Genomic DNA, 23,913 nt, shown 5'->3' on the forward strand with positions numbered 1-23,913 from the left:
ATTACTTTTTTCATGTTGAGATATTTGTAGAATAAACTTGGAAGAAATTCTTCCAACTTATCTTCTTTTCTTTTTCTTCTTATTTTTTCTTTTCTTCTCATTTCTTCTTTTTTCATATATATATGTGCTTATTTGAAATATATACAGTATGTATGTATGTATGTATTTGCAATAGTTTGCTTATATTTTGTAATAATTATGTTAAATACTTTTTTTTAATAAAAAAAATTAAAAAAAAAAGTTGCATGCGTTTTGCTTTAAAAAAGTAAAATAAAATAAATATTTAAATCACTGCATGGGTGCAGTTTGGGAATTTTAGACTGCGGGGACTCGATGTTCTTATGCACCCTCCCATTAGATATCCATATGCATTCTTTCTTCGCTTACTTACAAATGCAGCAAACAAGCCCTGAAATTCGGCCCGGGAGGCACCGCTTGCAGGGATGGGGGCGGGGGGAGAGCGGAGGGAATTGCAAGTGGGTCTATAATGGTTAAATCCAAAGAATCCGATTCCTAGAGAGGCTCAACAAAGCTGGTGGGGGCGGGCGGAAAGGGAGGTCAGTAATGGACTCCTCTTACTCGCTGGAGAGGTGGAAATGGCTCCTTTGCAGCTTTGAGCAGGGTGAGCAGCCGACACCGAGTTCAATAATAAAGGGAGGTTGGGTGGGTGGAGGGTGCTGGAAAGGCGCAGGGTGCAGAGAAGGAGAGGCAGGGGGTGGGCTGGGGGCTCGGGTGGGGGTGCAGGAGGGAAGCACCCCCTTTCTCCCCTAGATCCTCTCCCTTAAGGGAGCAAACCTTGCAGTGCACGTGGGAACGGCGCGCAGAGCAGGTCAGAGGTCCTCCTGCAGTCCATTTGTCCCCTGGCACTGGAAGTGAAGGCAAAAGGACGGACTTCCCAACTGCAGCACATCGTTAAACTTCGGAACTCCCTCCCACAAGAGGCCCTAGCTGTCAACCTTTCCCTTTTTTAAAAGGAAAATTCCCTTATTCCGAAGAGGGTTCGTCGCAAGAAAAGTTGACAGCTATGTAGGAGGCAGTGAAGACCACCAACCTAGGTGGCTTTCCGTGGAGGAGAGGGCTCTCCTCTACCCTGCCAGATTTGGAAGCAGCGGTGTTTCTGGATCCCAGGTGCCAGAAATCGCAGGAGGGGAAAGTGGTCTTGTGCTTGAATCCTGTTTGCGGCTTTCCCAGTGGGGCCTTTGGATGGCCACTGTGAGAGCAGGATGCTAGACTAGGTGGGCCACTGGCCTGATCCAGCGAGTTCTTCTTAGGTTCTTATGAAAATGGCTCGTCTGCCCTTGTTTAACCCCTGGCACCTAATATTTGGGGGCAGACTGCTGCTGTAAAAAGAGGCTCCTCACCACTAGTGTGGCACAGACACTCCCCTCCCCTGGACAATGCCATTTTTTAAAGTAGGAGTAAGACGCAGCTTAAGGGACGCGGGTGGCAATGTGGTCTAAACCACAGAGCCTAGGACTTGCCGATAAGAAGGTCGGCGGTTCGAATCCCAGCAACAGGGTGAGCTCCCGTTTCTCGGTCCCTGCTCCTGCCAACCTAGCAGTTCGAAAGCACGTCAAAGTGCAAGTAGATAAATAGGTACTGCTCTGGCGGGAAGGTAAACGGCGTTTCCGTGCGCTGCTCTGGTTACCAGAGGCGGCTTAGTCATGCTGGCCACATGACCCGGAAGCTGTACGCCGGCTCCCTCGGCCAATAAAGCGAGATGAGTGCTGCAACCCCAGAGTCGGTCACGATTGGACCTAATGGTCAGGGGTCCCTTTACCTTTAAGACGCAGCTCTGCTGCAACATCAGTTTTGTTATGTGTAAATAAATAAAGTGTTTACTATCACTTTCCCAATTATCTTCCCCAGTAAGACCATCAGTTTTACTCTCCCTTCTTCCCATAGTTTCTGTTTTCAGTCCAATCTTTCTTGGGGGAGGTCTCTTTCTTCCACTTGCCCTGTCCAGTTGCTCCTTTCTGAATGTTACCTAAAAATTTGCCAACCATAGAATCATAGAGTTGGAAGAGACCACAAGGGCCATCGAGTCCAACCCCCTGCCAAGCAGGAAACACCATCAGAGCACTCCTGACATATGGTTGTCAAGCCTCTGCTTAAAGACCTCCAAAGAAGGAGACTCCACCACACTCCTTGGCAGCAAATTCCACTGTCGAACAGCTCTTACTGTCAGGAAGTTCTTCCTAATGTTTAGGTGGAATCTTCTTTCTTGTAGTTTGGATCCATTGCTCCGTGTCCGCTTCTCTGGAGCAGCAGAAAACAACCTTTCTCCCTCCTCTATGTGACATCCTTTTATATATTTGTACATGGCTATCATATCACCCCTTAACCTCCTCTTCTCCAGGCTAAACATGCCCAGCTCCCTCCCACAAATCACTACCCAATCAGATGGGTGAGGTACAAATAATAAAATTATTATTATCATTGTCATTGTCATCATCATCATCATCCCAGTCTGTGCCTGTGTTGGATTTCAAATCCACTTTTATATATGTAAGGGTTTTTAATTGTTTTTGGATATGCAGTTGTTCATAGGCAGCAATCATTTTAACTTTATAAATATGCATGAGAGAGAAATAGCCCAAGCGCAATATATCTATATCTATATAGTACGGTATTGTGAAATGTCTTCAAGATCCTTCATAGGGAACCATCTATTATTATTATTATTATTATTATTATTATTATTATTATTATGCTAAGCTTACGCAGGAGTCTTAGGTGAGTTGCCTTGGTAAAAGCTTTTTGAAAGCCTAAGTGTGCTTGCTGACACTCTCAAAGAACTCTAAAAGCTTCACAAGGCAGGACTTCTCCTTGTAGAAGCCGTGCTGTTTCTGCTTCAGCAAGAATTGCTCCTCTATACACTCAGTTATTTTATCTTTAACCATACTTTACAGCAGGTGACCAGGGATGGTGGTAGTCGTAGTCTAGCAGCTTCTCAAGGGCCACAGGCTCCCCATCCCTGCAAATATACTGTCTAACTCCTGTTTGTCTGTGTTCTTTCTCCCTCAGGTGAAAGGGCTTCCAGTTACGGACTTCAAGAAAGTATCTCTGGAGGCTCTGATTCAGGCGCAGGTTGCCTCTTCCTGTGAGATTTGAAGGTTGGCTTCCACTTGGCTCTCCCCCCGTCGGAGGAAAATGACTACAGATTATGAATCCTCGTCAGCCTTTGGTCTCCAGTTTCAGGATGTGCCGATGGGACTTAAAAGGGAGACCCAGGATGAGCCGTCAGCTGCCCCCCAGCCGGAATCAGAGGAAACGGGAGAAGCTCTTCGGCGTCAGTGGACAGCCCTATCTGTTAAAGCAGAACCAGATGTGGGTCTCTGGTCCCACCAATATGAAGCTCAGTTGCAGGAGTTCATGAAGACAAATCGGGGCCCTTGCTCCGGACAGGGAATCCCACCGCTGCCAGAAACTGTTCTCTGTGTTGATGCTAAAGTAGTTGCAGCAGAGCAATTGGCCCAAATCCTGCCATGTGCTCAGAAACCGAGTCAACAGGACTCGATGGTGCAAGGAGGAGGCCACAAGAGAGAAAGACATGATATCCTGAACGAGGAGGCCGCCGTCAGCTCAGATATACCCTGCCAACACTTTAGGCAGCTCAGGTACCGGGAGGCCGAAGGCCCCAGAGAGGTTTGCAGCCAGCTACGGGATCTTTGCCACCGGTGGCTGAAGCCGGAGAGGAACACCAAGGAGCAGATCCTGGAGCTGGTGATCCTGGAGCAGTTCCTGGCTGTCCTCCCTCAGGAAATGGAGAGCTGGGTGAAGGAGCGTGGCCCAGAGACCTGCTCCCAGGCGGTAGACCTGGCAGAGGATTTTCTGCTGAGGCACCAAGATGCTAAGAAAGAGGAAGAACAGGTGAAGGGCAAAGGAGAGAAGTTCGAAATGGGCAAAATGACATTGCCTGTCCTGGCATTGGAGCCTTTTGCTTTCTAGGCCCAAGGCCTTTCTCGTAGTAGCCTGGGAACCTTGGGTTCTCTAGGCCAGAAGCCTTTCCGCTGGTAGTTGGAGCTGGGCAATATTGCAATTAAACAGTATGATGGTCAAACCACGATACTGGTTTCAGACTTTTTGAACTGGGGATATATTGCAGCCACTGCCAGCACAGCGTCTGCCTCACTGTTCTCTGCCTGCCTGCCTGCACTGTGTTGGCAGCATTTGGGAAGCTACAACATATCGCCATCTCAAATTGCCTTGATCAGCTGAGAAACGGGCTTCCTTAAACTTAAAGCAAGTTTAACTTCCTTAAACTTCCTTTAAATTGCTCCTGAAGGTCGACAATGAGGGAGACGGAGGCACTTCACCAGGGAGAGCATTCCACAGATGGGGAACCACCACCGAGAAGGTCCTGTCATGGGTCAATGCAAACCGGGTGGCAGCCAGAGGCAGCACTGCCAATGGGGCCTTCCTTGCTGATTGTAGGGCCCGGGAAGGTTGATATTGTGGGACTCCCTCCCTTAGGTCCCAAACCATTTTGGGCTTTGTACTAAACCCATGTATTTGGCTCGGTAGCTCACAGGCAGCCCTAACGCAACCCCTTTCCTACTGCTTCAAAATGCTTTCGAGTTTTTACTGTCATATGTTAGGCGTTTCCCAGACCAGGAATGCACGATGGCAGAGAGTTATATAAATTTAATAATTCCTTGTTTGCTGTTTCAGGAGCACTTTCACGTGATCACAGTCAGCTTCCCTGACGATGAACAGGCTTTGTTGGAAACCTCACAGAGCCAGCCCCACAGGGAGATCAAGCAGGAGGATGAAAGGGATTGCAGCTCCCCAAGTAAGGACCTGTTGTTACAATCCATTGCTTACCACAAAGAGCCTGGCAGGGCTTTAATTTGGGGGTTCCTACTCGGGGGGAATGTCTAAAGTGACTGCACTTGGAATCCTTTGTCCAGTTCTGGTTGCCTCACCCTAAAAGGGATATTGTGGAGTTGGCGACAGTTCAGAAAAGGGCAACCAAAATGAGTCAAGGCAATGGAGCAAAGATCATGGGGAAAGATTGCAACAACTTGATAGCTCAGTCAGTACACTAGCTAATCTCAAGGTCATAGGTTTGAGCCCCACATTCGGGCAAATGACTAGATGATTTCTCGTTGGTCCCTTCAACTCTGCAATTCTATGATTTTATGATTTGGGGCTTTTTACTTTAGGAGAAAAGACAAATAAGAGTAGACAAGATATACAGTGGTACCTCAGGTTACAGACTCCGCTAACCCAGAAATAGTACCTCAGGTTAAGAACTTTGCTTCAGGAAGAGAACAGAAATCGTGCAGCGGCGGCGCAGCGGCAGCAGGAGACCCCATTAGCTAAAGCGGTGCTTCAGGTTAAGAACAGTTTCAGGTTAGGAACGCACCTCCGGAACGAATTAAGTTATTAACCCGAGGTACCACTGTAGTTGTTCAGTCAAACCTTGGTTGTCGAACGTAATCTGTTCCGGAAGCCGATTTGGCTTCCAAAATGTTCAGCAACCGAGGCACAGCTTCCGATTGGTTGCAGGAGCTTCCTGCACTCAAGTAGAAGTTGCGTTGGACATTCAGCTTCTGAAAAACGTTCAAAAACTGGAACATTTACTTCCAGGTTTTTGATGTGCAGGAGCCAAAACGTTCCAAAACGGAGGCAATTCAGGATCCGAGGTTTGACTGTATAAAATTACACATGGTGAGGAGAAAGTGGGTAGAGAAAAAGGGTTTTTCCCTCTCTCTCTCTCTCTCTCTCATAACACTACAGCTCAGGGACATCTAAGAAAGCTGAATGTTAGAAGATTCAGGACAGACTAAATAACGTCATTCTCACAGCACATAATTAAACTATGGTGTTGGCTTCCAACACGAGGCAGTGACAGCCACCAACTTGGATGGATTTAAAAGATTAGGCAAATTCATGGAGGAGAGGGCTACTAGCCAAGCTAGCCGTGTCCTACTGTTGGAGACAACATGCCTCAGAATATCAGTTGCTTAGGATCACAAGTGGGGCAAGTGTGGCTGTTGCACAAAGATTGTGTGAGATACTCGGAGGCATCTTGTTGGCCACTGTAGGAATAGGATGCTGAACGAGGTGGCTACTGGCCTGATTCAGTGGGCTCTGATGTTCTTCAATACTGTTCTCTTTGACATCTGGCAGGAGGGCGTTCCACATGTTTGCTCCGACTTATTACTAAAGAGAGGGTTTTCTTGGTGGAAAGTAGTGGGGCATGCGCAAAACCACTCAGAGTTGTGGCTAGAAAGCATGGGAAAAGTGGGAAACTGCTGAGACCTATGCTTTGCTGGTATGGGATAAGCCAAAGTATGGACAAGCCCTGAGTATAAGGCCTTATGTTCTTTTATGAGGTATTACGTCAACAGAAGACAGTATTATTCTCTTGCCCAAACCTTTCCTGTCACATTTTTCTTCATTATATCGCCATAATCCATCTCTTCCTTTCTACTTTCCCCACCTTGTTTATTATCTCTCTACTTCAGCAGGTGACGAACACATGAATGGGGTGCATTTGGAGGAAGCTGAGCTTCGAAAGCTGAAGAAAAGCTCAGGAGATCAACGTGGATCAAACAAGCGGAAAGAAAGAACGACGCAGAGGCGGAGAGAGAACTCTGTACTTCCTCAGGCAGGTGGTATTGGAGGTCAACCGAGAATCCCCACAGGAGAGAGCAGGGATGTGCCCGCCGTGTGTGAGGAAAGCTCGAGTGATGCCATAGGCCACGATGCGTTCTTAGGAGACGAGCCTTATACCTGCTCCGCCTGCGGGAAAGCCTTCCGTCTCAAGTCAAGCCTCAAAAGACACTGGAGAAGCCACACGGGCGAGAAGCCGTATACCTGCTTAGATTGCGGGCGGAGCTTCAGCTGGAGGAGCAGCCTCACCACACATCAGAGAACCCACATGAGCGAAAAGCAGTACAAATGCTCCAAGTGCGGGAAGACCTTCCGCTGGAGCCAGAACCTCACGAGGCACTGGAGCATCCACACCGGGGAGAAGCCGTACAAGTGCTCCGACTGCGGGAGCAGCTTCAACCGGAGCCAGAACCTCATCACACATCGGAGAATCCACACGGGAGAGAAGCCGTACAAGTGCTTGGACTGCGGGAGCACCTTCAACCGGAGCCAGAGCCTGATCACGCACCAGAAGACGCACGCAGGAGAGAAGCTGTACATCTGCTCGGACTGCGGGAAGACCTTCAACCGGAGCCAGAGCCTCATTGCTCATCAGAGACTCCACACGGGGGAGAAACTCTATATGCTCCGGATGAAAGGAGAGCTCGCAGGGAAAATGCAGCCTCCTCAGACACGGGTGGAGTCGCACACTGCGGACATGATATAGTGGGCTTGCCATATTCCAAAAAGCAAAAATCCAGACACAGATGTTGTTGAACAAGATCTCCCCGCAAAAAAAGAGAATGTTTTAAAGCTATTTTTTTAGCAAATTTGCCAAAAAAACAACAACACTGCTGATTTGAGCTGCCACGTGTCCAGATTTTTCTGGACATTCTAACCGATTTTTGAAAATTCTGCCCGGGCGCTGTTTTCAACAGGCAAATCCTGGGAAATTTCGTATGTATGACAGCCCTATGATATAGGCGTGCTCACAGCGGAGGGGGAAAGATGGGTTTGAGATCCACCCCTTGTTTAGAAAGGTACAAGGACACAGTGGAAAATGAGTGCCAGAAATGTTCATTTAAGTCAGGGTTTCTGATGTGTCAGCCTGAGGGTGCTGGTATACCCACCGGGACCTCCTGTGGTGCCTGCAAAAGTTCTCTGTAAATATCCCCTCAAAAATCCACAATGCACAAAAGACTCTTTGCTCTTCCTACTCAGTTCCTGTTTGTACTGACTCCGCCTCTCCTGCAGTGAACACGCCCCCTTTCAATATGCCCAAGTTCCATTGGACGCCCGGACTGGATGCCCGCCTTCCCTTCCATTCTGAAAAGGGGAGAGGTGCAAAGAGCTGCTATCGGCAGTGGCTGATATAGGTGTCTCTCTCCCCACCCCCCACCCCGTTTATTGGGCAGCTGACGTGGAGGCAAGCTTCCATCATTTGGCGATCCTGTCTCTTCCTCCCAATGCTGTTAGATGTGGCATTTTTGTGTGTGTGTGTGTTATAGCAAACCCTCCTGCATGCAGCATTTTCTCTAAAAGTCAAGGGCTCTGTGCAAACCTCTCCTTCTGTTGAGCGATCAAGGCCAGTGAAGGAGGACTTGCTAAGCTTGTGTAGCATAGTGGACACGGGTTCAGATTTTGGGATGGGGAGGCCCTCTTCAAGATGTCACACTGACAGCGAACGCTACTTAGCTGAGCCCGACCTCACACAAACACCCCTCCCCAAATATGAGTGCAGTATGCTGGAAATAAAACTTGTATGTTAGTTAAAATAATAAATTTGATCATCCCTGAAAGTTGAACTGTATCCTCTGACAGAACATTGCTTCAGACTCCTAGGAAAGAGGCTGCTTATATGGACTATGTTCCTTCTTTTACCTAGTAAACTGCCTAAAACAAATCCTTAGTTTTCTTAATGAACGTGGTGAGGGGGGAAGGCAGGAAATGAAAAGGAGCCCCCCCCAAAAAAAAACTGAGGAAGGCAAAGAAGAAAACACATGGGGAAAAGCCCCCTTAGCGCGTCATGAGTTTGAGGGAAAGGCTTTAAAGCAACAGTAGGGGGAAGACGGAGAAGCCCAGTGGAGGCTGCCTTGCCCCGTGAGAAGCACAGCCACAGACACACACACAGCACCCGAGCGAGGGCGGGACATGGACGGGCAGGGGGAGCAGCTGGCATTTTGTCATCCCTCTCAGTGATGACACCCGGGGTGGGCTGCACGGGTGGGCAAACAAACTGCCCACCCCCTGCTCTGGTCCCCATGATGGAGGCAGGGAGGCAGAGGAACATTATCTCCACATTGCAGATTCCCTCAGCTCTAGAATTCGTGGCCCTCCAAGAAAGCTGAATGTTGTCCTACCCAGGACAGATAAAAGCATTTCATTGTGCAGCAGATAATTGAACTATGGAACTCACTGCCACTGGAGGCAGAGATGGCCACCGATGCAGGAATCTTTTGCCCAACATGGCGCTCCAGCTGGTGACCCTTAGATTGAGAGTCCAGCACTATCCAGAGGACACCCCATTTGATGCCCCCCGATATACAGTACAGAATCCGGCTTGTAAATAAGGAACGTCAATGCATCAACCCTAAACACATTTATAACAGGGCAGAAGCCCCACTCAATGCAATGAGGTTTATTTCTGACAAAGTTTAGAGATGGCGAGGCTGTATTTGCAGAGGATATTTGAAGCTGACGTCTTGTTCAATTTCTTTTACATTGTCTTCCTGTCTAAGGTCTCCAGAGCAAGGAGCTATCCTGCCTGACGTGGGGAAGGGGTTCATATTTTAGTCTTCTATTTATCCAAGGTTGCACGCATTTTCACAGCTGCATAAGGTCTTGTGGGGAGAGGAAGGTTTCCTAGAATTGCAAAATTGCGAAGGCCCCTGAGGGTCATCTAGTCCCACCCCCTGCAGTGCAGGAAACTTTTGCCCAACATGGGGATCAAACCCACAACCCTGAGATTAAAAGTCTCATGCTCTGCCAAATCAGACATCTCAAAATGGAAAAAAGATTGAAGGTGAGGAAAATATGATTATTGGGACTGTTAGAAGTGTGTCTTTAAGAAGTAAGCTGCAGAAGGAATTCAGGGGAAAGGAAAGGAAATGCAGAGCCACAACAACCCATTTTTGTTTGGTTATTTCTGCTGATTTTGACTGGAATGAATCTTCTCAAAGGTCCCCTTGAAAAGCTGCCCAAGGTGCTCTTGGTGGGTAAATGTTTTTTATGTCAGTCACTCTGGTCTGGAGAGAAACTCTTGCTGGGCCTGAGAGGCAGATTTAGTCTCCTCAGGAGATACTGAGGTGGGTTAAATTTTCCCACAGATAAAAGAAAGGGAGGAGGGTCTCTCCAGAGAACAAGGCTCCTGAGAACGTGTAGAGTTTGACACCTGAATCAGCGTCAGAAAAAGACACACGTCCCCCTTCATAGTCCAGTCACCCGGATCCTCCTGGGCTTCTCACTCAGAGACAGAGAGGAAACAGGGGAAGTGCAGGCCACGTACTTGCCTTTCCACTCCGCCAAAGCCCAGATCCCCTCCTCAGGACTGAAGTAGTAGAGGCCCTTTCTCCTCACAGACATCCTGGCAACACCCATAGCCCACTCTTCCCCACTTTCCACTTTGACTTCCCAGAAATGTCTGCCTGCTGTGAATCCCTCACATCCCAACACACAAATCTCGTGGCTGAATCTCTCAGGATTGTCAGGCAGGGCTTGCTTTTTGTCTCCATATATCACGCTTTTCTGATCCTCCGACAGGATGAGGCTGGGATGGGCTGTGTCTGGATCCAGAGTGACATTTGCTGTGGGGGAGAAGATGAGGGAAAGATAAGATTAGGCAGAGTCAGCTGAGAGACAGAAACGGACATCCTGATAAATAAATAAAAAACACCCAAAAATCCCAGATTCCCTTTCAGATGAATGGGCTTTCTTTGCATCTCATGCTAGACTGAGACTCCTCTTTGCAGACTCTCATCAGAATAAATATCTTCCTTGTTGGTTTTTAAATCAGTTTTCTCCACTTATGTTCAATCCGTTTGTATTGTTCCTGCCCTCCTCTCAACCCAGGCATTTTCTAAGAGGAAAAACCACCCAGGAAACCTTTTACTCAGCTGTTCTGTGTTAGTGAAGGAGAAAGAAAGGAGAATTCAGAGGAGGCAGGAGAAGAGAGAAGCTGCTTTCCTCTGACAATCTCTGCGGGAATTGGCCTTTGGGGACCTCTGGGTTGGGCTGGGAGATGAGGACCCCTCTGTAACAACAACAACAACAACAACATCATCATCACATTTGCCTACATCCATAGGTCTCAGGGTGGTTCACAGCATAAAACTACAACATAAAACCACATATAGTCCTCCCCTCACTTTCGCGGGGGTCACGTTCTGGGCCCTTTTGCCCACAAGTGAAAATTGTGTTAAGTGGGGAGCCCGTTTATTCCTGCTCTCCATCTCTCTCACCCACTTGGTCTCTACTTGTCTTCCTCCCAACCATCTTGGAAGTTTAGGCCTAGCCGCCAGGGAAGAGGAGGCAGGTGGCCGGGCAATTTTACAAAGGACTGCTTATTCCATGCATCTTTTTTGGAATTAATATATACCATAAGACTAGTTCCCTGGGGGAAGGGTGAATAACTCAAAAGGTTACCAGTCAGGGGCTGAGACAGTCATGATAGGCGAGTGTAAAGGTAAAGGGACCCCTGACCATTAGGTCCAGTCGTGGACAACTCTGGGGTTGCGGCGCTCATCTTGCTTTACAGGCCGAGGGAGCCGGTGTACAGCTTCCGGGTCATGTGGCCAGCATGACTAAGCCGCTTCTGGCGAACCAGAGCAGCGCACGGAAACGCCGTTTACCTTCCCGCCGGAGCGGTACCTATTTATCTACTTGCATGCACTTTGTCGTGCTTTCGAACTGCTAGGTTGGCAGGAGCAGGGACCGAGCAATGGGAGCTCACCCTGTCACAGGGATTCGAACCGCCGACCTTCTGATCGGCAAGTCCTAGACTCTGTGGTTTAACCCACAGCGCCACGGTTGCCATATTTTGAAGAGCAAGAAAGAGGACACTTCTACTTTTAACTATGGATCGCTATGATGACTCTCATTTTAAATACCCCTACTCTATGTATTTATGTACTATATGCATTTCCGTGCGCTGCTCTAGTTCGCCAGAAGCGGCTTAGTCATGCTGGCCACATGACCCGGAAGCTGTACGCCGGCTCCCTCAGCCAATAAAGCGAGATGAGCTCCGCAAGCCCAGAGTCGTCCGCGACTGGACCTAATGGTCAGGGGTCCCTTTACCTTTTTACTCTATGTAGGCTATAGAAGCTGTGATATATTCCTAGTAGCAATGCTCTTAACTTTCAACAACCAAAGAATAATAACAATAATAATACATATTGCTCCCTCACTTGCCACATGAAAGTATTTGGGCTCATATTCACATGTTTGTGAACATAAGTGTGTGTGGCAATCACACAGGGTCCCCGGACGTTTGACGGTCTATTGATCCCTGTGCCACCACTGTGATTGCTTCCCCGCTGCCACCAACCCGTTTCTTTTGGGTACACACAGAGTCCAGACGGTTGTTAACATTAAACCAAATAAACAAGTTTATTTTATAAGCATTAACAAGTTGATGGTTTCAGATAATTTTTCTTGTCAGTTTCTTAACCTTAGTTTCTTTACCAGCCTATACCTTTCTAATACCTTCTAACTGATTACAGTGGTACCTCGCAAGACGAATGCCTTGCAAGACAAAAAACTCGCTAGACGAAAGGTTTTTCCGTTTGCGATTTGCCCCGCAAGACGAATTTCCTTATGGGCTTGCTTCGCAAGACGAAAACGTCTTGCAAGTTTGTTTCCCTTTTCTTAACACCATTAATACAGTTGCGACTTGACTTCGAGGAGCAACTCATAGAACGCAGTGTACATAGTAGCCTTTTTTGAGGTTTTTAAAGACTTTGGTGATTTTTGAAGCTTTTCCAAAACTTCTTTTGCAGCCATTTGGTAAGTTAAGCTTTTAAAACTTTTTTTGGGGGGGTTGGATTTTGGGTTGGGGTGTTTGGAATTCAAGGACTTGGTGTTGGGGAGGGGTTTGCAAGAATCTGGAAGCTTGTGTGTTTTTTCTGCATTTTTATGATTTTCTGTGACCATTGGGCCACTCTGCTGTTTTTTTAAAAAAATTCTGGATTTGAATTTCTGTGGGCTGGGTGGCTGGGGGAACAGTTGAGGAGGGGTTTGCAAGAATCTGGAAGCTTGTGTGTTTTTTTCTGCATTTTTATGATTTTCTGTGACCATTGGGCCACTCTGCTGTTTTTTTAAAAAAATTCTGGATTTGAATTTCTGTGGGCTGGGTGGCTGGGGGAACAGTTGGAGAGGTTTCTGCAGGAATCTGGGAGCTTGTGGGGTTTTTTGGGGAATTTTTGTGATTTTCTGTGACCATTGGGCAAGGTTGTTGTTTTTTTGAAAATTTTTCTGAGTTTGAATTTCTGAGTGCTGGCTGGCTGGGGGAACAGTTGGAGAGGTTTCTGCAGGAATCTGGGAGCTTGTGGGGTTTTTTTGGGAATTTTTGTGATTTTCTGTGACCATTGGGCAAGGTTGTGCACTTTGTTGATTTTTAAATGTTTTTCTGTCATGTTTATAAAGTTAATTTATTTTCCCTTCAATTTTTGAACTGCTCTTTACAATATGTGTGACTTTAAAGAGCAGTTAATAAACTGTTGTACCAAATTTGGCTTTGTTTGGACTTTTTTTGACCATAGGAACGCATTAATTGATTTTCAGTGCATTCCTATGGGATTTCGTGATTCGCAAGACGAAAAATTCGCTAGACGACAAAACTTGCGGAACGAATTAATTTCGTCTTGCGGGGCACCACTGTATCCCAACTGTTTAACTGACTCCTCTTAACAGATTCTCTCACTCTCTCACATCAAACTAGCCCAACCCACAGACTTATCCTTCCTCTCCCTTCTCTAACTCCAGACTGACTTCTTAACAACTCTAACTTTAACTCCTCCCCTTGGGTTCCTATTGGTTAATCATTTTACACTTAGTTAACCCTTTCCTTATGACCCAGTATGATGTCACACACCTAGGAGGGCAAACACCACAGCGTGCACAGAATAATTTATTAAACTATTTGACACATATGTATGGACTCTGCTTAAAGGAAGGGAAGTTAACTCTTGCCTTCTCCAAGATCTTGTAGCTGAGCCAGCGTCCTTTTAGTTCAGCCACAAGAGAAGGGTTTTATGCAGTATGTCGCTAGCTCAAGATGCTGCTCCGTTGTGATTCTCTGCTGCAGATTAGTTTAGCCAGGTGCCTTAGATCTGAGTCTAATGCTCTGTGCTTTCCCCCACAATCAAACAGTATATAAATTTTATGAAATAAAGCAAAATCTATAAAATTGAGGGGGAAACCAGGATACTAGTCTATAGGCAGGAGTGAAACTCAGGCTGGTGTGCAGATTCTTTGCACGGACAAGCTCTGCCCCTAATCCAAGCCTTCAAACCCCTCCCAGTTCATTCATGGGACAAAGAACCCAAACACCTCTAGAGGACTGTTATTGACGCCATTGATGGGGGTCCCAAAGTCTGCAGAACAGACGGTTCAACACCCATGAAATATCAGTCCCCATCCCTCCTGTGAAATTGTTCCTCCCCTGGAAATTTACCTTTCTGAATCTGTTTTCTGTATAACAGAGCATCTGAGGAAGCAAAAAGATATAAAGTGTAAGGGCAACACTCTTCCACATGAGATAAATCTCCATACAAAAGTAACACTTCATAACGTGGCATCCTTAAATTCAAGTACAATGATTAAATAGTAGAAAAAATAATTAAAAACAAGAAAATCATAGGAAGAATCTATGAACATAACTAAAGCTTTAAAACACAGCAATCATGATGCAAGCTTACAAATAGAATAAAAACATTCAGCATAAATCCTGCTGGTCTCTGAACTTTGTCCCTGAAATTGGGCTCTACATTGGAGGACTGGAATCCCATAAAAGGATGCAGAGGGGAGATGGAGGCAGTCTTAACATCTTCCCCAAGTAAAGTGGTGGGGTAAATTATTAAAGCAAAACTTGTGAAACATAACAGCCCGGTACCAGCAGAGCTGTCATGCAAAGGGAACTCCTTCCTCATGAACCTTTTAAAAATATTTCAGATTGTTAACAAGCAGAATTGTTCCCTTTGGGGCTCCTGTGCTCTTGCTTCCATCCTCAATGGGGGAACTCTCAGGAGATCTTGAAGGCTGAAGCCCTAGATATGGCAGCTGCAGGGGGACGTCTGAGGAGGAGACGGCTCAGGCCTTGGCTCCACGGCTGAGAAAGAAGCCTGAGCAGGAGGCAGAGGGGGAACTGGAGGCTTCTTAATGCCCCTTGACTCCATTCAGAGCAGGAGAACCTCCAAAAGGACAACCCCAGATTGGGTTGAGAGGGAACCACAAGGAAAAGGATGTTCTGTAGAATTGTAAGCAGAAGGACATGGGAGGAAAAAATCCTGACTTTGCTCTACACTCTGGTTCAGGCTTTCTTTACAGGATCCAGTGTCACAATATACATGGGCCATTCTGGGGGACAGGAAATGAAGGCTGGAGCACCAAGAAGGAAGGTATCCTGGGGTTACTCAATTCCATGCAGTAAGAGCCTGGCATGTTCAGTTCTGAAGAAGTAACAGAAATCCCAGTGTGAAATCCTGGCAGCCATTTTTCATTACCTTTCAATAGTTTCACTGCATTCTCTACAATGTGATTTAGATCACAGGATTCCAAGATCCTGTTCCTCAGTTTTGAAGGGAAAGCCAGTGGCTTCTCTGGACTCTCTCTTTCCTCATACCTGGTGAAAAGAAAAACAATGAATGGCCCCATTGTGGCCCCATCTCCCCAATTATTGATTTCAATAACATGAACAAACTGGAAGTTTATTTCCCAACAGGTTTATTTCCACCACAGATGAGACCTGTCCAAAACCCCTGAGGACAGCTGTCAGTGGCTTCGTAAGGATGCTAAACAGCACAAGGGACAAGATGTAACCCCAAGCGACACCACCGGAGGGCTCCCATGGCTTCAAACAATGTTGCCCCCTAACAACTTTCTGGGAAGGTCCCAGGACTTAAGAACCAAACCCCTGAGGTGGAATGCCTGCAACCCCTCCCTCCCTGAGCCTCCCCAGAGGATCTGAGTGATGTCCAAAACTGACTGCCCAGTGGTCAAGGAGAGCAACCTCCACCCTCCCTTCACCCCCTCTCTCACCCAGGAAGGGCACAACCTCATGCCCCATGGGACTCTCCCTCCAGAGGCATCAAACAACTAGACTTTCACCCCCCACTCAAGACCACCTTCAGCCTCTCACGGTGCAAATGCTCCCAAGAAAAAGAACCCACCCATTCTAGACCAACAGACCTTCCCTCCCTAAGTGCCTCAAAGGAGCTGAGTTACCAGAGTTGAGGGGCTTCTAGTTGGACATTGAAATATGTCCTAAACTCTTCCGAAGCATCTTTGGGACTTTCTCTTCTAAATGTTTGAAATTACCAAAAAGTCCATGGACAGAAAGTGCAAGAGAAAGAAAAGAGCCCCCATTCCTTTGTGAAGTGATGTGGGGAGGGAGGGAGGAGGCAGCTGACCTTGAACCTTGGAGGGAGAATCGGGGGGCTACAAGTTCAGAAGAGGGGGCCCTGCTTTTACCTGTGAGGTGCTGCAGGGAGTGAGTCCTCCAGTCTCCCCCCTGCAGCCCCTGGAGGGCCATGTCTGAGGTTCTTGCATCTCAGCCTCATGGAGTGATGCTAATGGAAATGAGCCAGATCCACTTACCTCTGCAAGGTCCTTCTCACATCCTAGAGGGGAAAAGAGAAGGGAATTCACTGCACACCACAGGCCACACTAGGAAGACCCCCCCAGACCCTGGAGTGGAGGAACAGCCTGGCCCTCGGATGTCAGTCGGCCTGGCACATGCCAAGGTTTTGGGTAGGGATGGCGGAATCAGCCAGTTTTCGTTTCTCACAGCTTTTATTTTTCCAATCTGAAATTATGATTTTTTCCAATATCAAGTTCTCCACATTTTCACATCAGTTTGCAATTATTCTTTTTAATCCTTATGAAAATCCACCAGCATTTAAGGGAATTTCACGTTTGCGGGTTCAAGAGAAGATTCCACCCCATCTACTGTCTTACATTATAATTTATTCACTTTAATCCAGTTTGCATTGTGCGATTCAGACGTAAGCAAGCCTACAGGATAATCCTACCAAGGCACTATCCCAAATGGCCTTCCACAGAAGTCCCCAAATTTCAAATGCTATTTTCCAACTGGAAATAAAAAAAGCACCTGCAGCATAAAATGCCTCCAAATGCGCAATAAAACAACTCCGTGTTTCTTTGCACTCCTCCACACTTCTCCCTTTCCTGTGCCCAGAAAACACAGGTCCAAGTGGTTTTGTCTTTGCCCTGCCGCTTTCCCTCAGGAGAAACCTGCTCCTTGGTGCAACATCAAAGCAAACGTCAGTCTGGAGAAAATCTGGCTGAGGTTTGCTCTAATTTAGCAGTAAAAACCTGGAGGAAAGGGGTGGGACAAGCAGGGCATATCCGCGCCATGGTGCAAAGATCCCTCCGGCGTCCCCCCTTTTCCCAGAGTTGTCGACCTTTTTTAGGAAAGGTTCCCCAGAGCTGTCAACCTTTTGATCAATGTGGAAAATGAATCAACCCACTAAAAGTCACCAAAAGTCAATGTATATTAAACATTTCCTCAATGGAGTCACAGTTAGTTTGCTTTCATCTCATTAACACATACTGTAAGCTTCAAATACCAGTTAAGATATTTTGCGTACTATTGGTCAGATAAGGTTGTTAACAGGAATAGAATTCACAACAACAAAAATGCCTGCCCCTAGCACATTTCACAGCTTCAACTGCTACAGACTGTCACTGAAAACAATGCATTGATCAGTCTGAACCATGTCAAATAAACTTTGAAAGTAGCATATCCACAACACAAACTTTATTCAAGTCTAATTCCATAGTGGGTACCATCTGAAGGAGCCACTACTCCCAGCCTGCGAAAAGTAGTGGAACCTGGCTATCACACATTTTAAAAATGTACTCTATCGAGTTAAAAACTCACTCTATCGTGGAAAAGTTCATTTATTTCAGTAATTCAACTTAAAAGGTGAAACTAATATATGAGATAGACTCATGACATGCAAAGTAAGATATGTCAAGCCTTTATTTGTTATAATTGTGATGATCATGGCGTACAGCTGATGAAAACCCCAAATTAACAGTCTCAGAAAATTAGAATATTAAATGAAATCAGCAAAACAAGGATTGCAAATAGAGCATTATTGGACCTCTGAGAAGTAGAAGCATGCACATGTACTCAGTACTTGGTTTGGGCCTCTTTTGCATCATTTACTGCCTGAATTCGGCGTGGCATGGATGCTATCAGCCTGTGGCACTGCTGAGGTGTTATGGAAGACAAGGATGCTTCAATAGCAGCCTTCAGCTCTTCTGTATTGCTCGGCCTCATGTTTCTCATCTTTCTCTTGGCAATGCAAAATAGATTCTCTATGGGATTCAGGTCAAGCGAGTTTGCTGGCCAATCAAGCACAGTAATCCCATGGGCATTGAACCAGGTTTTGGTAGTTTTGGCAGTGTGGGCAGGTGCCAAAGTCCTGCTGGAAAATGAAATCAGCATCCCCATAAAGCTCATCTGTGGAAGGAAGCATGAAGTGCTCCAAAATCTCCTGGTAGATGGCTGTGTTGACCCTGGACTTAATGAAGCACAGTGGACCAAACCAGCTGATGACATGGCTCCCCAAATGTCTTTTCTGATGAGAGCAGCTTTTGCATCTCATTTGGAAACCAAGGACACAGTCTGGAGGAAGAATGGGGAGGCACACAAAGCCAGATGCTTGAAGTCCAGTGTGAAGTTTCCACAGTCTCTGTTGATTTGGGGAGCCATCATCTGAGCCCCTGCACTCCTTGCATAAATGAAAGGGGCACATAAAGGATTTGAGGCAGCCTTTTCCTGGAGCCTTGGTCTGTTCCTGCCACCGTCTTACCTGCAGGAGTTCACTCGCTGGCTGCTGACTCTTCTCCTCCATCTCCTGGATGATCCTCTCAAGAGAGGAGAGTTTCCTGGAGAGTCTGGCCAGCTGCTCATCCCTTCTCCCTGCAATCTCCTTCTCCACCTCTTCCACATCATTCAGCAGACGTTTTTCTTGTTCTTCCAGGAACTGGCGCAGTTCTCTGAACTTCTCCACAGCCTTCAGCCTCTCCGTTTCTGTTAATTTCTGCAAGAAAAGAGGAGGTCTGAGTGTGGAATGTGCTCAGCCTTCAAAACATCAGGAAGAGAATTGTGAGAATTCCACAGGGACGACACTTCTGATTTTAAACTGCTGTTTCTGTTGACTTCTATTTTGCAGAGGGCTACAGCCTAAAGGGGAACGCGGGTGGCGCTGTGGGTAAAAGCCTCAGCGCCTAGGGCTTGCCGATCGAAAGGTATCCCCGCGGCGGGGTGCGCTCCCGCTGCTCGGTCCCAGCGCCTGCCAACCTAGCAGTTCGAAAGCACCCCAGGGTGCAAGTAGATAAATAGGGACCGCTTACTGGCGGGAAGGTAAACGGCGTTTCCGTGTGCTGCGCTGGCTCACCAGATGCAGCTTTGTCACGCTGGCCACGTGACCCGGAAGTGTCTCCGGACAGCGCTGGCCCCCGGCCTCTTGAGTGAGATGGGCGCACAACCCCAGAGTCTGTCAAGACTGGCCCGTACGGGCAGGGGTACCTTTACCTTTACCTTACAGCCTAAAGGAAGGAACCTTTTTTCTAGCCATAGATATTGCCTGAATGTTTTTGAGCATGGCATAACCAGAATTCTAAATTGTTCAGAGAACATCCATGGACGTAAAACACTGTCAGTTTAGACTGCGGCCATTTAGGTGTAGGAAGGCAACAGAAACATAGGAGGAGGAGGAGGACAAAGTACAGAGTTTATCCCCATAGCTCCCCCATTTTCTTTAAAGGTTCAAAGTGGCCTCAGTTTCCTAAAGATGAACAAGAGCACACATTTAGAAAGACAATTCTTTAGTAATATTTATGGTAAATCAGGATTTGTATTGAATTGCTTCCACCCTCTCAGCTCACAAGTCCTCAGGCTTCTCCTTGACTGCTTTTCACATAATAAATGAAAATGGGAAATAAACTCAATTTAGCTGCATTCAAAGGTGAACTTACCTACTTCACAATTGCTGAAAAAATGTGGGAACCAAAACAGAACAGCCCTTTGAAATTCACACCTATGAATTGTTCAAGGTTGACCCAGCCAGGTAATGTTCACAAAAAATGGATTTATGAGGGTAAAGTACATATCAAAATATTTATACAAGGAGGTAGCTACCCTAACATCTGATTCATTTTCAGAACAATAAATTAATAAACAAACTGATATGAAAAAAGGAGAAATGGGGAGAAGCTGAAATGGGCAGATTTCCCCATCCCTCCTCAGTCCTGACTCGACTCTTCAAGTGCTTGTTCCCTCCCTAGTAACAATAGAGACACTTACAAGGAGGTCTTTGCATTCCTTGTCCAGGGCTGCTTGATGGGCCAGAATTTCCTCTCTCTCTTTCCTCAGAATCTCCAGGTGGCGACAGATCTCTCCCTGAAAAGAAAAGGAAAAACTCAGGTTTGACTGAGACACACAGAGAGGAGGTGAATATTATACTGGCTTCTTGTGCCCAGTGGCCTTGCTATAATAGCAAAGTACTGTCATACCTCGGGTTGAAGTTGCTTTAGGTTGAGCACTTTCGGGTTGCGCTCCGTGGCGACCCAGAAGTAACGGAGCACATTACTTACAGGTTTCACCGCTCGCGCATGCACAGACACGCTATCGCATCTTACATTCTGTTCAGGATGCGAACGGGGCTCCAGAACGGATCCCGTTCGCATCCTGAGGTACCACTGTACTGTAGTTTACTGGAGAAAATAAAAGTCCAGAAATTTTCAACCTTTTGGGGTCCACAGCTCCCTGGACCAACTACCTTCTTTCTGCAGTGTCCCTGTGGGGCTCAGGATCCCAGTTAGGTCACCCCTTGCTTGCAGAGCTGGCATTATAGTAGAACAAGTGATTTTTTGTTAAGAGATAAAAATGCATTTTTAAAAGTTTCTTCTGAAGCTGAATGAGAATTTTATTTATATATATATATAATAGTTCTGGTCCAGTTCTGAGTTGTCATGGAAAAGTCATATTTCCCTCTACTCTTTGCAGATGCTACTCTGGAATCACGGAGTCCTTTGCCATTTGGGATGGGAGGAGATCCTCAGCCCCCCCACCCCCACTGAAATCTCATTGCACAGGCCCCACAGCACCCCCAGAAACTCCCCACCAGTAGGTGCTTCCACTCCCCACTCCCAAAGCTGCTTCCAACAGATACTTGGGGGGGGGATCCTGCACCATCTGGTAATTCCTAGCCACCAGTCCCTCATCCCCCCCCCCCAGCTGATCCCTGGCTGCTCTCTGCTTTGCAGGGCAATGAGGAAGCATCCTGCTAGCCAAAGGAGACACTACTTAGTTGTACACAGTGGTACCTCGGGTTAAGTACTTAATTTGTTCCAGACGTCCATTCTTAACGTAAGAACTTAATTTGTTCCAGAGGTCCGTTCTTAACCTGAAACTGTTCTTAACCTGAAGCACCACTTTAGCTAATGGGGCCTCCTGCTGCCGCCATGCGATTTCTGTTCTCATCCTGAAGCAAAGTTCTTAACCAGAGGAACTATTTCTGGGTTAGCGGAGTCTGTAACCTGAAGCGTATGTAACCTGAGGTACCACTGTATGTGCAATTTACATTTGTAGTGTTGCTGGGGGATGTGGATGAGGTTAACCCTTTCTCTCCCCACCTTGGCACCAGTTCAAATCTTCAAATCCCAGACCCCAGGCTTCCCCTGGGCTGCTTTTTACATAATAAACAACCACCAATTCATGCCATGCCTACTTTGGACCTGAGAATTAAAAAGAAAACCTCCCAAGAAGAATCCACAGCTATTTCTCCCCCTCAAGATCCAGGGATCTCCTACCTTGTATTCCTCGGAAGCCTCCTCCAGAGGAATCACCTCGTGGTGTCTGTGCTCCTTGGATCTGTCACACACCACACAGATGGGGGCTTCATCCTCCTTGCAAAAGAGTTTCAGGGGCTCCTGGTGCTTCTCACAGACTTTCCCTTTCCCTCCTTCCTCCTTTCCTTCTTGAAGGCTGAGATTCTGGGCTATTTCTACCATATTAGCCAGTTGCCTGTTGGGGATGAGGCTCCTTCTCTGGACTCTTTCTCTGCACTGAGGGCAGGAAGCCTCTGCCTCCGATTGCCCCCAGCACTGGATCAAGCAGGATCGGCAGAAGTTGTGCCCACACTCTGGGATGGTCACTGGATCCTTGAAGTAATCCAGGCAGATGGAGCAAGTGGCTTCATCACGGAGACGCTGGATGCGACCCTCAAAAGCAGCCATGGCTCCCTCGCACCGAAGCTCCGAGTTAAGTTTCACTTTCTCAGTTTTCAGCTACTGGGAGTTTCCCTTCCTGGAAAAGACTCAGAAACTCAGTCACCACGTGATCTTTTTTTAAAGATCATTTCCTGAATGTTTTTTCAAGTAGCAGTGACTGCTCCTTGATTGCTTCCCATGCCTTTGACACACAAGCACAAACACACAGGTACCTAGTAAGTTGTGGTATTCATACTGTAACATTTTCATTCATAGGCTTCCTTGTCCTTTTTGAATTGGAGAAAATCTGCTGCTGCCCTAAATGGACGGGAGTTTTGATTTAGCAAGGAGTGTTAGCATTTCGCTCCTCCATTGCTGGATGTGTGATTGCTATATCACATGTCTGTGTTTACTTTCTAGGCTTGGAAAGTGTGAGAATGGAAGTCAGTCTTATCTCTTCCGCTGTACAGTAGTACCTCGGGTAACAGACGCTTCAGGATACACACTCCGCTAACCCAGAAATAGTACTGTTAAGTCGTGGGTTGACATAGCAGCCGGCACAGCGATTTCTTCAAGTAGCTCTTTATTCTGGTAAGCTGGAATAGAACTGACTGTGAACAGCTCAGCCGGCCTGTATTTATAGGCAGCCGGCTGTCACATTGTAACCACAACAGCCCAGAGTTCCCGCCTAAAATAACTGCCGCGGACCTGAGTGAAAACTATCTACAGACCTGAGTGAAAACTATATACAGTATCCCCCTGTTGGCCCAGGGTGAAACTACACTACATAACACCCCTTCCCACCGAGATAAGGCGTTAGTTACAATCGTAATGGTTTCCTTATATACAGCACTACGCGTAATGGTTCAATTAGGCACAAAAGCATATCGGTTACATTTCCCATACTTAGACCAACAGTGATACCTGTCCAACAACATAGTCCTTTAAATGAGTTGGGCGCTTGGAAACTCTGCCAGACCGCCGGGGACTGGTAGCCAAGTCCGGAGGGCCACACAGTTCTCGCTGAGGCTGTGGTGCGACCCTAGGTGGCGTTGGAACCAACTCCCCTGGATCCGCTGCTGTGAGTGGAGCCTCCGCAAGTGGAGTGGTCTGAGTCTGTTCTGAGACGGCTTGGTTCGGCTCCACGCTGGCAGTTTGCGAGGGAGGTGTAGGTGGGGCCTCGCCATCTGTACGTGTCTCTTCTGGAGCCGCAAGCGCAGTTGGGGGCACCTCGGTAGTGTCCAAGTCCCCAACCCTGCGCCTAAGTTGGTCTATGTGCCGTCGCCACAAGCGCCCGTCTTCGAGTGCCACCTGGTACGAGCGAGGTCCAGTGACTCCCCCTACTGTGGCTGGCACCCAAGGGATGTCCCCCACATAGTTCCGGGCAAAGACCTGGTTTCCTGGGACAAATGACCGTGGTGCGTTGGCACAGCCTGGGGGTTCAGCCACGGCAAAGTCTGGGTGTAGCCGGTCGAGCGGTGACCTGAGGCGGCGGCCCATAAGCAGTTCCGCAGGACTCCTCCCTGTGGCCGCATGAGGGGTGATGTGTTGCGCGAACAAGTATTCGGCGACCCGCTCATGCCAGTCTCCCCGGTCAAGGCGCGCCAGTGCCTCTTTTGTCGAGCGCACCATTCTTTCCGCTTGCCCGTTGCTGGATGGATGAAAGGGTGCCGTTAGGGCATGGCGGATGCCCAGTCCCAAAAGATACCGCTCAAACGTGCCTGACGTGAACTGCGGTCCGTTGTCAGAGACAAGGACATCAGGACACCCATGCGTTGCAAACAGGCCTCGCAGCACCCGGATGACAGCTTCGGTAGTGGTGGAGGGCATCAGGGCGACCTCCAGCCATTT

The 23,913-nt window shown here is 47.4% G+C and overlaps 2 protein-coding genes and 1 pseudogene across 4 annotated transcripts in view; 1 reads left to right on the forward strand and 2 right to left on the reverse strand.

The window, feature by feature from the left end:
- Positions 1–514: 514 nt before the first annotated feature.
- LOC114592234 (uncharacterized) lies at positions 515–8,408 on the forward strand. Of its 2 annotated transcripts, none has more exons than XM_028720266.2 (4): positions 515–622; positions 3,028–3,873; positions 4,675–4,795; positions 6,477–8,408. In XM_028720266.2, exons 2-4 carry the CDS (start codon positions 3,154–3,156, stop codon positions 7,328–7,330), a joined length of 1,695 nt encoding a protein of 564 aa, XP_028576099.2. In that variant the 5' UTR covers positions 515–622; positions 3,028–3,153; the 3' UTR covers positions 7,331–8,408. The 2 variants fall into 2 exon arrangements, with proteins under 2 accessions (XP_028576099.2, XP_028576100.2); XM_028720267.2 differs by having other exon boundaries at positions 6,480–8,408.
- Positions 8,409–9,786: 1,378 nt separating this feature from the next.
- The window catches only part of LOC114592419 (zinc finger protein RFP-like), a 33,666-nt pseudogene continuing 19,539 nt past the window's right edge, over positions 9,787–23,913 (reverse strand). The window contains exon 7 of the transcript XR_013391289.1: positions 9,787–10,406. The product of XR_013391289.1 is annotated as a zinc finger protein RFP-like (transcript). The remainder of the gene's footprint in view (positions 10,407–23,913) is intronic.
- Positions 15,510–22,145, reverse strand: LOC144326237 (zinc finger protein RFP-like). The gene is made up of 4 exons (XM_077922757.1): positions 21,664–22,145; positions 20,156–20,251; positions 18,660–18,890; positions 15,510–16,436 (listed from the first exon to the last, which is right to left on the reverse strand). Exons 1-4 carry the CDS (start codon positions 22,087–22,089, stop codon positions 16,410–16,412), a joined length of 780 nt encoding a protein of 259 aa, XP_077778883.1. The 5' UTR covers positions 22,090–22,145; the 3' UTR covers positions 15,510–16,409.

This window comes from Podarcis muralis, chromosome 2 (assembly GCF_964188315.1).
Source record: "Podarcis muralis chromosome 2, rPodMur119.hap1.1, whole genome shotgun sequence".
Classification (NCBI taxonomy): Eukaryota; Metazoa; Chordata; class Lepidosauria; order Squamata; family Lacertidae; genus Podarcis; species Podarcis muralis.

Coding starts and splice junctions, on each gene's coding strand:
- LOC144326237 (XM_077922757.1), bottom strand. CDS start 22,089: ATGGCTGCTTTTGAGGGTCGCATCCAGCGTCTCCGTGATGAAGCCACT. Junction 18,891..20,155: donor AGGAATGCAAAGACCTCCTT/GTAAGTGTCTCT, acceptor CTTTTCTTGCAG/AAATTAACAGAAACGGAGAG. Junction 16,437..18,659: donor CAGCGAGTGAACTCCTGCAG/GTAAGACGGTGG, acceptor TTTCCCCTCTAG/GATGTGAGAAGGACCTTGCA.
- LOC114592234 (XM_028720266.2), top strand. CDS start 3,154: ATGACTACAGATTATGAATCCTCGTCAGCCTTTGGTCTCCAGTTTCAG. Junction 3,874..4,674: donor CTAAGAAAGAGGAAGAACAG/GTGAAGGGCAAA, acceptor TTGCTGTTTCAG/GAGCACTTTCACGTGATCAC. Junction 4,796..6,476: donor AAGGGATTGCAGCTCCCCAA/GTAAGGACCTGT, acceptor TCTCTACTTCAG/CAGGTGACGAACACATGAAT.